Source organism: Notothenia rossii (genome assembly GCF_949606895.1).
Source record: "Notothenia rossii genome assembly, chromosome: 9".
Classification (NCBI taxonomy): domain Eukaryota; kingdom Metazoa; phylum Chordata; class Actinopteri; order Perciformes; family Nototheniidae; genus Notothenia; species Notothenia rossii.
The window spans coordinates 20,896,113-20,908,146 of NC_136907.1; the positions used below are offsets into that span (position 1 = coordinate 20,896,113).

The window sequence follows — 12,034 nt, forward strand, 5'->3', positions numbered from 1 at the left end:
ATCAGAATGTCCGGATTTTTTCTGAGTGACTAGATGGGGTGTCCTGCTATCACCCTGGAGTGAAATGAGTATCTGATACTGGACAGTTTTTGTTTTATTCTCATCTGAACACAGAGGGATGATTTTTTTTTTTTACTCTACCGTAATGCATAGGATTTTCGCGCACCGCAATATCACGTGCGGGCTGGCTTGACTAGGTTTTGCCGAGTGGAGGCTGGCTTGACCACAGTATTTATTTGACATTAAACGTTAGCAAGCCACAAACCGAAGAAAGGACTGCGGCTTCCACTGGTGTCAATAATAGTGGGGAAATAGGTCTTTAGCGTTTTTGCATGCAGCACACTGTAATTTTTATTTAAAGTAATTGGGGCTCTGTTATTTATATTTATGTTCAGCTTAAAAAATTACTTTCTGAAAAACGACTATTCACTTGACATACCCGGCCTTTTACCACGTTACAGTGAGTACCTGAACGCCTCAATCTTCCCATCCGGTTAGTGACTTTCCGCTAGCTAGTTAGCTTAGCTGCAGTACACTACAGTGCCCGGTTCATAAATAAAAAAGGAAGTTTGTACCGAACATGGCAGTGTAAAAACTGCATAAAATGCATTTTTTGTACATTTTATTTTGACCTCACATTGCTGTTACAGCCAAAGGAAGCAAATGTGTTTACATACATTTGAGTTAACGTATTACAAGTTATTTTGTCTAGCGAGCGTTAGCTAAGATAGCTAACGTAATACGCTGCCTGAACTGTGTTTAGCAGGTTAGCTGCTAGCATTCAACAGCTACAGCAAGCTGGCTGAAACAAAAGCGTACTAAACCTGAAGTTTTGTTACGAAAGGTAAGTACATCTTATACATTTATGATATTTAGTTTGTATCGTAGTACATTATATGAATCGTTACTTACACAACTTATGTTAAGGAACGCACATAGCTAACGCTATAACGCTTATACCATTGCAATACAGATGATATGGAGTTTGCCTAAAATCTGTTAGTTCATTTAAGCAGTTTATTGTCCATATTGTCATGATAAGAACGTCCTCTCACTAGCATTAATACAATTGCGTGATTGGCACACCACAAAATGAGCAACAACATCACCTAATATTAGTTTTAAAATATTTGTCAACATTGTTTAAACGTTTTCTTGGAACATAAATGCTAGAAATGTATGTATTAGAATTTAGCAACGCCAAGTAGGAATGATTATTCAAAGTTATTTCATTCTATATATACAGTCTATGAACGATAAACATGCATCCTGATGGATTTCAGTATGAATGTATTGCTCAGGATAATTCACCAATCACTGAGATGCCTGTCACTAAACTGAAAATGTTTCCGTTTAGTATGTCTGATTCAGACAGCGATGAGGACCAAGATCGCCCTTTCTCTATAACTGGCTTCCTCTTTGGAAACATCAACGAAGATGGGCAGCTAGAGGATGACAGTGTGCTGGACGATGTGGGTGTTTTACGTTTACCAATGCAACATTTAACATTACATGTTAGGTAGTATCATCATGCATAGCAATTAAACAAAGATGATTAGGTTCACGATGGAATTTATGTATATTATTAATATATTTAAACAGCTTACTGTTTACTGTATCACAGCTTGTTGCATCTTTCTGATCTGTTTCTGTTGTTTATTTTCACCCAGGAGTCCAAAAAGCATTTAGCTGGTTTGGGTTCTCTTGGTCTGAGCTCACTCATTACAGAGATCACTGCAAATGAGGAGGATGATCAAGACGAAGGCAGAGATTCTACAAATGTGGACGCAGATGGTCAGTTTGAATATAAAAAAATGAATCTTGCATTAATTTATTGAGTAACATGATGTATTGACATTCATATTATTCTCCTCATTAAGGTTGGGTGAAAAGCACAGACGATGCTGTGGATTATTCTGACATCAGTGAAGTTGCGGAGGATGAGACAAATAAATACCGTCAGGCCATGGGGTCTCTGCAGCCCAGCAGGCAAACAGGTGATCCACACACAGCCCTTAAGACTCACATTTGTGGTTGATTGTTGACAAACTGATATCATCTTTAAAAATGCAACTATTTATCTATATTAAAACACATTTTTCACAACATTTTGCAAAGTCAAACCAACACCTTTTGATTCTAAAATGTTTTCCTACCATATTGCTTTTTACCACAATTTTCATCATCGCTACCACGGATGACAAAATACTGTTAAACTGTTGGATTGTTAACATTTTCAAAACATTTGTAATCTTAGATGATGAGGAAGACTACGATGCCGACTGCGAGGATATTGATTCTAAGCTTATGCCTCCTCCGCCACCACCCATTGTTCCTACCGCTGCAAAGAAAGAGGAACCCGTCTCTCAGAGCCCAACTGGTAAGGGCATGTTTACTCAAAATAATGTCCTCTTCTACAGCGCTGCAACTATTGAGTGTATACACGGATCATATTGTAAACTCAATACATTCAGATTAGGTTTTAGTACTTAAGATCACAAATATCCAACGTCGTCTCTTCTTAGTTGGGGAAGAGGGTGATGGCATCATCCTGCCCTCCATCATCGCGCCATCCTCTAACGTCGATAAGGTCGACTTCAGCAGCTCTTCAGACTCTGAGTCAGAAACTGACCGTCCCTGCCAGGGCTCAGGGGCTGGAGGCCCCCCAGATAGTCTCACCCTCCCCCTCGCTGGCATCATGCAGAAAGATGCTGCCAAAGCACTGCCAGGGGTCACAGAGCTCTTCCCAGAGTTCAGGCCTGGAAGGGTAAGGGACTGTCCTGAACTGAGTTGTATCATTACACATTCATATTATCGTGTTTAAATCAAGGAGTCCACTGACGCCATCTGTCTCCCGGATGTTACACCAGGTGCTTAGGTTCTTACGCCTCTTTGGTCCTGGAAAGAACATGCCGTCAGTTTGGAGGAGTGCTCGCAGGAAGAAGAAGCGGAAGCACCGAGACCCTCAGCCTGGGACGCCTCCGCCAGAAGGAGAGCCCACAGAGACAAGCCCCGATAAAAAGTCTGGATGGATTTACGAGTATGCGCTGCCTCCACCACCAGAGCAGTGTCTCTCTGACGATGAGGTACATTTTCAAATGTTACAGGCTATTGTAGAATAGTTCCCACAATTCATTAAAAATAGCATTGATTTTATTAATCTAAAAATAAGAGCTTAATCAAAATTTCTTTAATCAAATTGAATATTGTACTAAAATTGTTAAAACATATGAATTAGGATCTAATTAAGTGCTTATTTTTTCTCTTACTGACTTTGCATTTTAAAATCTCAATAATTTGTAAGATAAAAAAAAAAAATTACATTTAAATATACCCAAAGCCTTTTGCATTAATGTAACGACGACAATAACAATGAATTAAACCTTTAGTTAAATGTTTGCGATCGGGATGCTCAGAGCAGAAGCACTATTGCTTTGTGTTACAACTAACTTTGAAAAACTCTATCCCTTTGTTGTTTTAATTTGAAATGGCTTACTGTGAAGTAGGTCTTGCATTCAATTCAAGTAGCAATACAAAAAGTCTTAAATATTCTTAAATCTAACTTTCCCTAAGCTGTGGGTATCCCTGTATAGACTCTCAAAGCATCTGGTATTACTCTGGCATAAGCCATCGTATCCTGCACTTTACATGCTTTTCTTTTCCGTCCAGATAACCATGATGGCTCCGGTAGAATCCAAGTTTTCCCAGACTTGTGGTGACGGGGACAAGGAGACAGAGGCTAGACCTAAAGTAGCAGAGTGGCGATACGGTCCGGCCCAGCTCTGGTACGACATGCTTGGCGTCCCAGAGGATGGAAGCTACTTCAACTACGGCTTCAGGCTCAAAGAAGAGCAGAGCAGTGAGCATCAGGAGCACGACACGCTTACAAAAATAAAAGAGACTTCACATAAGGTAAGCAGACGTGAATATCTGTAGCCCTAACAAGATAATATGGTGATTGTGTTATTTACATTGTGTATCATATATCCCTAGATTCTGAGGCGAGAAGAGGACGACAATAATGAAAATAATGGAGGAGATAAGGACGTTTCAGACCTTGAGAATGAGCTCTTCCTGATGGTTACTCAACTGAAATGGGAGGAAGATATTATCTGGAATGGGGAGGATGTAAAACACAAGGGTGCAAAGACTCAGAGAGCTAGCCTGGCAGGGTGGCTGCCCTCAAGCATGACCCGCAACGCCAACGCGTACAACGCACAGCAGGGTAAGAAATCAACAAGAAACACAAAGGTTAATCTTGCGATATTATTTTTGTGTGTCACCCAAACTAAACCCAGAGGCACAGGCGGGGACACAATGTAATATTGTAATGTAAATACATGTATTATTATCGATTTAATCTTACAGGTCTGACGAGAAGTAATTCCCTGTTGGTGCCACCCACGCCTCCCCCCATGCCAAAAATGCCTTCAATCACTGGCTCGAAGCGGGAGAAAAACAGCCATGACCATCATAGTGAGTTAATGTTTACGTCCCAGTACACATAATATATTCAACAGACCTTTGTGTCACAGGCTAACATCTCATTTGCCTTTTTATTTGTTTTTTGTTCCACCTTCAGCCTCTCATGAAGAAGGCTCTCCCTGGTTCTCCATTTTCCCCATTGACAGCGAGGAGTTGGTGTATGGACACTGGGAAGAGAACATTATCTGGGACGACCAGGAGATGGATCACATGCTCATGCCACCTGTTCTTACACTGGACCCCAATGACGAGAATATCATCCTAGGTATATTCAGGATTCACATATTGTTGGGCTACATATTACCTTATTATTATTATTATTATTATTATAGATATTATAACATCTTTCCAAATTTGACATCTTTCATTGAAAATGGGCATAAATGTCCAGAAGGACTTTTCCATAGTTTGTTTTTGAAAGTTGAATAATCACAATAACAAAGACAAATATCACCTGTATGAATACATGTCTAAATGTTTATGTGACTGTGTGTAATTGACATCATCTACATAAACAAAACATCTAATATTAGTTTGTAGGTAAGCATGCAAATCCTGTGCACCAGTATATGCAAAATAATTTGACAACTATTCTACAAACTTTAACTAAAGTTTGTCAGAGCACTGAGGTGGATTGTTGGCTTATTTTGACAAATTCCCTGTAGAAATGCCAAATGAAAAAGAAGAGATGACTTCCCACTCCCCGTCAAAAGAAAATAAGAAGGAGACGGCAATCAAAAAGAGCCGCATCCTGCTGGGGAAGACAGGGGTGATCAAAGATGAGCCACAGCAGGTAAGCTGCCTCCTCAGGGCAGAGGAAGGAACATGTTGGATTTTATGAGATGGCAGATCACAAGGTCTGTTGCTTTAGTGAAGATGTGTCATTTGTATCAGAAAATGCAAACTAGATACAAATAAATTGACAGAATTAAGACTTTATTTGATAGTTCCTAGCCTCTATCAATCATAGACTATTTGTACAATTGGATTCCAGTCGTGGCTGTAGGATTGTTTCCAACTTTTGTCATCCAAACACTTCCAAGAACACTGTAGTCCAAAAGTCTGAAATTATTGAAAAAGTTGGATGTCATTTTATGTTTTTATTTTACAAATATTTGGTACAGCTGTAGACAGGACACTTGCCCCTGAGGATTCACATGTTGTTGAGCACCATCAAGTGTGAGAAGCAACTATAACATTTCTAAAAAAACATCAACATGACTTTGATTGGGAAATATGGTTTCTCTCCACTCAGAACATGTCCCAGCCTGAAGTGAAGGACCCCTGGAACCTCTCCAATGATGAGTTCTACTATCCCAAACAGCAGGGCCTGAGGGGGACGTTCGGTGGCAACATCATTCAGGTCAGTGGAGCCCACAGAAATAAAGATAGAGCCAAACGAGCATGATCAAAATGGGAATGCTTTAAATTGTTGTCATTTGAAGTGTCGATGTCTTATAATTTGAGTGAATATGTCAAACAGCACTCCATCTCGGCCCTGGAGCTGAGGCAGCCCTTCTTCCCCACTCACATGGGGCCCATGAAGCTGCGGCAGTTCCATCGCCCGACTCTGAAGAAATACTCGTTCGGATCTGTGGCTCAGCCGGGTCCTCACGCTGTGCAGCCGCTGCTCAAACACATTAAGAAGAAGGCCAAGGTGAAGCAAAACAAGCACTTTGTATTCAGAGCATTCAGAAAACCTTTTTGTGCTTTTGCTCATAACCAAGTGTGTGTGTGTAAAATATATTTGTTTTGTATAGATGCGAGAGCAGGAGCGACAGGCAGCAGGAGGAGGAGACATGTTCTTCATGCGAACCCCGCAGGACCTGACGGGTAAAGATGGAGATCTGATCCTGGCAGAGTACAGTGAAGAGTACCCGCCTCTCATCATGCAAGTCGGCTTGGCCACTAAGATCAAAAACTACTACAAGAGGGTAAGTCTACTTTTAGTTTTTCGCCTCGTGATGTTGCGATTTTCTTTTAGCCAAGACTTGCCAACTTGTTAAAAATTGTCAACATTTTGATTGTCCATTTTTTCCATTTGCAAAATAGTTTTCTATGTTATTATGGTGTTAGTTTAATTAATTTAAATGACAATTGCAAACTACATATTTAAATAGAGGTGGAATAAAACACCAAAAAAATGCAATCTTTGAAAATATACCTTTCTTACCCAACTCAATCTTTTAATTGAAGATATTCCACATGTTCAAAACTATTTAAATGAAAATCATGTTTAACATTGAACAATCATCTTTATGGCGTTGTTATTTGTACTCTTCAGAAACCTGGAAAGGATCCTGGAGCCCCCGACTGTAAATATGGAGAGACCGTGTACTGCCACACATCCCCTTTCCTGGGTTCCCTCCACCCTGGACAGCTCCTGCCGGTCAGCACCATCACAGTCAACGATTCAGTTCTCAGATTAGAGTCAAATATATGCAGAGCCTCACTGCTCTGTTATCATGGCAAACAGTGTGATGGTACATCTTTGTTTCTTTCAGGCTTTTGAGAACAACCTCTTCCGTGCTCCTATCTACCTGCACAAGATGCCCGAGACCGACTTCTTGGTTCTGAGAACCCGACACGGCTACTACATTAGAGAGATTGTTGACATATTTGTTGTTGGTCAGCAGTGCCCCTTATTTGAGGTTCAAGGGCCCAACTCAAAGCGAGCAAACACTCACATCAGAGACTTCCTACAGGTGCGCTTGATTGCCTGAACTCTCCTAGATACTTGCGCTGCTGATTGTTCCAAATTCTCACTTGTCACATGTCCACACTCTGCAGGTGTTTATTTACCGCCTGTTCTGGAAGAGCAAGGACCGGCCCCGGAGAATCCGCATGGAAGATATAAAGAAAGCGTTTCCCTCACACTCAGAAAGCAGCATCAGGAAGCGGCTGAAGCTCTGTGCTGACTTCAAACGTACAGGTAGACCACGCTCAGCATTAACCCCGTCCGCCCGCCATTCAGTGATCATTATCATGTGTTGGACTAACCTAATCCAGTTCTGCTATGTCAGGGCCATGTTGAGGTTATGAAGTTGAACTCAGCAGTGTGTGCCTTGAATTGACAGACAGGGATCTAAGCAGGGAAAGAGCTTGTTACAACTACTATGGATATTACACGAAAGGTAAGATTTAGTATAAGGACAGTATGAGGTCACATGGTAAAACATGCCAAGTCTTTAAATAAGCAAGTTATGGTTTTGTGTAATGCTTTTCATTTCATAAGTCTTACATACTTGTTCCTGGACTTGTTTGTTGCCTTTAATATATGGAGTCATTAAAGGGTCAAATAATGTATCTCTGTATAACCATATCTGAATATATGAAAAGGGTTTTGTATGAATACATTCAAATGTGTGAATGCTTACAAATATTTCGATCAAATACATTTATATATTTAAAAAATGTCTGAACATATTGATTACATCTTTTTAATTCACAAAGAGCTGTGTAGCTTTGCATGACATTTTGTACGACATTTTGTAAATCTGATGGAAACAAAAAAAGATTTAAACAGGTACATTTCAATGAATAACAGCGAAGCTTTGCAAAATATATTTTTCATGCGCTCACACATTGGAAACATTTTGAGCAAATCTCTCTTTTTTTTTTTACTACAAAATGTCATGCACTACTCGCAGATTTAAAAGTATAATTTGTTCAGATTCAATGTGTACAATGATGTGGCGATGCACGGGTACAATTTATATGACCTTCTATTGACCCCGTACCAATACTACATTATGTGTTCAAAGTTAAGGTTGTAGATATGAGAAAACCCCTAACGGTATCTTGTCGTCACGCCAGGGATGGACTCTAACTGGTGGGTGCTGAAGCCGGACTTCAGACTGCCCACAGAGGAGGAGATCAGGGCCATGGTGTCTCCAGAGCAGTGCTGCGCTTACTACAGCATGCTGGTGGCAGAGCAGAGACTCAAGGTAACAGTATCCGCCTCTCAGAACGGTAAACACAGGTGAGTGTCAGGGCACGGTTCACTATAACTTATTTTACCCCATCAGGATGCTGGATATGGTGAGAAATCCTTCTTTGCTCCAGACGAGGAGAACGAAGAGGACTTTCAGATGAAGATTGATGATGAGGTATGTGTTCCTTCCTAATTAAGTTGTGTCTTTGTCATTTGAAATACGAGAAAACATTTCAGATTTACACAGTGCTGATCCTGTGTGACACATCTTAGGTGCGGACAGCTCCTTGGAACACAACGAGAGCCTTCATTTCGGCCATGAAGGGGAAATGCCTGCTGGAGGTGTCGGGCGTGGCCGATCCTACAGGCTGTGGAGAGGGCTTCTCCTACGTCAAAGTGCCCAACAAGCCCACTCAACAGAAGGTCAGACTGCTTAAAGCTAAATTGTGCTAACCCAATATTCTGCCTTGTTTAAATATAAAGACAAACTTTGACCTAGTTTGGTCTTTCAGGACGACAAAGAGCCGACGCCTGCCAAGAAGACAGTGACGGGGACAGACGCTGATTTGAGGAGACTCTCGCTGAAGAACGCCAAGCAGCTGCTGCGCAAGTTTGGAGTTCCAGAGGAAGAGGTAAGACCTAAAGCTGAAGTGGGACAGCCTAGTGATTTAAATCTCAGTAGAACAAAACAAATCTGCTGTCTACTTCTCGATCAAGCTACCTCAGATTTTCAACAACTGTAACCACTTTTAAAAGAAAGCCATTTATGTTCATGAAAGTCTTCTGAAATTGCTCTCTGTTGAATGGTGTGCACTCTTTTTTTATTCTCACCAACCTGTCTTTTTAAACTTTTGTTTCCTTTGTGTGATTTAGATCAAGAAGCTCTCCCGCTGGGAGGTGATTGACGTGGTGAGGACGATGTCCACAGAGCAGGCGCGTTCAGGCGAGGGGCCAATGAGCAAGTTCGCCAGAGGCTCTCGTTTCTCCGTTGCGGAACACCAGGAGCGCTACAAGGAAGAGTGCCAGAGGATCTTTGACCTGCAGAACAAGTGACACTCTAATTTAGAATCTTATTTTGTATGTATCATTCTGGATTCGGTCTGAGCTCACCTTAAGTCCCTTTTCCTGTTGCACATCCACCACAGGGTGTTGGAGTCGGGGGAGGTGCTCTCTACAGACACAGACAGCAGCTCAGCGGAGGACAGTGACTTCGAGGAGATGGGGAAGAACATCGAGAACATGCTGCAGAACAAGAAGACCAGCTCCCAGCTTTCCCGCGAGAGGGAGGAGCAGGAGAGGAAGGAGCTGCAGAGGATGCTGATGGGGGAGGAGAGCGATCGTGATCACAAGGGACGCAAGGAGCGACGCAAAGGCTTGTGTGAGTCTCTGTTCCTAAAAGTCACACGGTGCACCGAGGACATCTCTATCAGCTGTGTTGGGTTCAAAACAGTTGGTCTCTTACTGTAATCGCTCCTTTCCTTCACTCTGCAGCCAGCTCCTTATCCACCAGCTCCCACAAGGACGACGACACCTCCTCCGTCACTAGCCTGAACTCCGCGGCCACAGGGCGGAGACTCAAGATCTACCGCACCTTCAGGGATGAGGACGGCAAGGATTATGTCCGCTGCGAGACGGTGCGCAAGGCCTCCGTCATCGACGCCTACACCAGGATCAGAACCACCAAGGACGAGGACTTCATGTGAGTGTCTGTTTCAATTGGGGCTTTGATTTGGTTAAAAAGTCTGCCCTTTACATATGAAGTTTGCCTTTTTTTACTTCGGGTTTTCTCATTTTTGGAAAGTTTATTACAGTAAATAAACGAGTGTACGGAGGTAGAGTAAAAAAACATTGATGTTCAAAAGGGTACAAAAAAAGTGTAGATAAAAAAAAAGCCTTAAATTGTAGATTACACTCGACGCCTCATCCCGATTGTACCAGTGAATTTAAAACAGTTGTCATTGTGTGTCTTTGTTGTTGCAGAAAGAAGTTTGCCGTCTTCGATGAGCAGCACAGAGAAGAGATGAGGAAGGAGAGGCGGCGTATTCAGGAGCAGCTGAGGAGGCTGAAGAGAAACCAGGAGAAGGACAAGATTAAGGGACCTCCAGAGAAGAAGGCCAAGAAGCTCAAAGAGAGGCCAGACCTCAAGGTCAAAGTAAGTCAACGGATCATTCCTACCCTCCTCTGTCACTTTGCTTTTCCTCGCCAGGCTTGCATTGGTGTAATGTTGTTCTCTCTGTATTATGATCACAAGCACAGTCAGATCATCTCTAATGTTATTCCTCTTTTCCTCAGTTAAAGTGTGGAGCATGTGGAGCCATCGGACACATGAGGACCAACAAGTTCTGCCCGCTCTACTATCAGACCAACGCGCCGCCTTCCAACCCTGTTGCCATGACAGAGGAGCAGGAGGAGGAGCTGGAGAAGACCGTCATCCACAACGACAACGAGGAACTGATCAAGGTGGAGGGCACCAAGATCGTGCTGGGCAAACAGCTCATCGAGAGGTAAGGGATTCGCCTCCTTCCTCCTCTCTTACCATTGAAAATAATTGTGAAATTCTTCCAGTTGAATTAATCAATCACTGCAGCATTTTCTAAATGTGAGTCACGCTTATATAGTGTTTATAAATGTTGTGTCACCTGTATCCCCTCTTGTTCCTCATGTTTTTATTCTCTCCTGCAGTGCTGATGAGGTGCGCAGAAAGTCTTTAGTGCTCAAGTTCCCCAAACAGCAGCTCCCCCAAAAGAAGAAGAGACGCGTAGGCAACGCGGTGCACTGCGACTACCTTAACGTAAGCTATGTTTCACAGCTTCTTCTAACACATTTGAATCTGGGAGTTACTAAAGTTTACAATTTACACTGTTTTTGTTTCATTACATTCACAGAAACCACACAAGGCCATCCACCGCAGACGCACTGACCCCATGGTGACCTTGTCTTCTGTGCTGGAGAGCGTCATCAATGACATGCGGGACCACCCTAATGTAAGATCTGGAGGCATTCTCCTCGACAAAATGTCATTGACTAAGATTACATCCTCAAAGAAAATGCTTTCACCTCCATTCCGAAAGGGGTCCGGTGTTTTTATGGCTAATGATATTTCACTCATATTCCCCCTTACATGCTATTGTTCTGTTAAGACTTTCTTCTGACAGTGGAAGACTTGTTTGAGTGTGCACACACAGCCGCTTTGTTTTGTTCCTTCAATCAAAATCATCCATAATATTTCAAATTAGCTGTGCGTGTCCATTTGACCAGAAATGTGGGCATGTATTTTGGGTATGCACCTCTAATTAGTTTGTATACAACACAGTATTATGGATGGTTAACCAGCAGGAGGTTGTAAGTCGCATACGGAGATAAGAACCACAACATAGAAGCATATTGTGAACACGTCATATATCCCAAAAATGCTCCTAAAACCAGAAAAACATTTGCATATCCCACAAAGTATAAACAAAATATTATTTTTGAAAAAGGCCTTTCTCTTCTTGACTTCTTCCTTCTCTCCCTTGCAGACGTATCCGTTCCACACACCAGTGAATGCCAAGGTTGTGAAGGACTACTATAAGATCATCACGCGGCCCATGGACCTGCAGACGCTGAGGGAGAATG

General features: G+C 42.2%; 1 protein-coding gene across 1 annotated transcript in view; it reads left to right on the top strand.

Moving 5' to 3' along the window:
- Positions 1 to 491: 491 nt before the first annotated feature.
- Positions 492 to 12,034, top strand: part of taf1 (TAF1 RNA polymerase II, TATA box binding protein (TBP)-associated factor) — a 17,686-nt gene continuing 6,143 nt past the window's right edge. Inside the window, exons 1-31 of the mRNA XM_079650937.1 lie at positions 492 to 844; positions 1,358 to 1,472; positions 1,671 to 1,794; positions 1,881 to 1,997; positions 2,258 to 2,380; positions 2,526 to 2,767; positions 2,871 to 3,086; positions 3,670 to 3,912; positions 3,994 to 4,225; positions 4,369 to 4,476; positions 4,583 to 4,750; positions 5,151 to 5,278; positions 5,741 to 5,848; positions 5,969 to 6,142; positions 6,246 to 6,419; positions 6,770 to 6,874; positions 6,990 to 7,190; positions 7,276 to 7,417; positions 7,563 to 7,619; positions 8,302 to 8,432; positions 8,514 to 8,594; positions 8,693 to 8,842; positions 8,932 to 9,051; positions 9,293 to 9,468; positions 9,565 to 9,797; positions 9,911 to 10,118; positions 10,400 to 10,571; positions 10,712 to 10,923; positions 11,102 to 11,210; positions 11,305 to 11,403; positions 11,938 to 12,033. Coding sequence (XP_079507063.1) covers positions 1,359 to 1,472; positions 1,671 to 1,794; positions 1,881 to 1,997; positions 2,258 to 2,380; positions 2,526 to 2,767; positions 2,871 to 3,086; positions 3,670 to 3,912; positions 3,994 to 4,225; positions 4,369 to 4,476; positions 4,583 to 4,750; positions 5,151 to 5,278; positions 5,741 to 5,848; positions 5,969 to 6,142; positions 6,246 to 6,419; positions 6,770 to 6,874; positions 6,990 to 7,190; positions 7,276 to 7,417; positions 7,563 to 7,619; positions 8,302 to 8,432; positions 8,514 to 8,594; positions 8,693 to 8,842; positions 8,932 to 9,051; positions 9,293 to 9,468; positions 9,565 to 9,797; positions 9,911 to 10,118; positions 10,400 to 10,571; positions 10,712 to 10,923; positions 11,102 to 11,210; positions 11,305 to 11,403; positions 11,938 to 12,033 — 4,563 coding nt within the window. The 5' untranslated portion in view covers positions 492 to 844; position 1,358. The remainder of the gene's footprint in view (positions 845 to 1,357; positions 1,473 to 1,670; positions 1,795 to 1,880; positions 1,998 to 2,257; positions 2,381 to 2,525; positions 2,768 to 2,870; positions 3,087 to 3,669; positions 3,913 to 3,993; positions 4,226 to 4,368; positions 4,477 to 4,582; positions 4,751 to 5,150; positions 5,279 to 5,740; positions 5,849 to 5,968; positions 6,143 to 6,245; positions 6,420 to 6,769; positions 6,875 to 6,989; positions 7,191 to 7,275; positions 7,418 to 7,562; positions 7,620 to 8,301; positions 8,433 to 8,513; positions 8,595 to 8,692; positions 8,843 to 8,931; positions 9,052 to 9,292; positions 9,469 to 9,564; positions 9,798 to 9,910; positions 10,119 to 10,399; positions 10,572 to 10,711; positions 10,924 to 11,101; positions 11,211 to 11,304; positions 11,404 to 11,937; position 12,034) is intronic.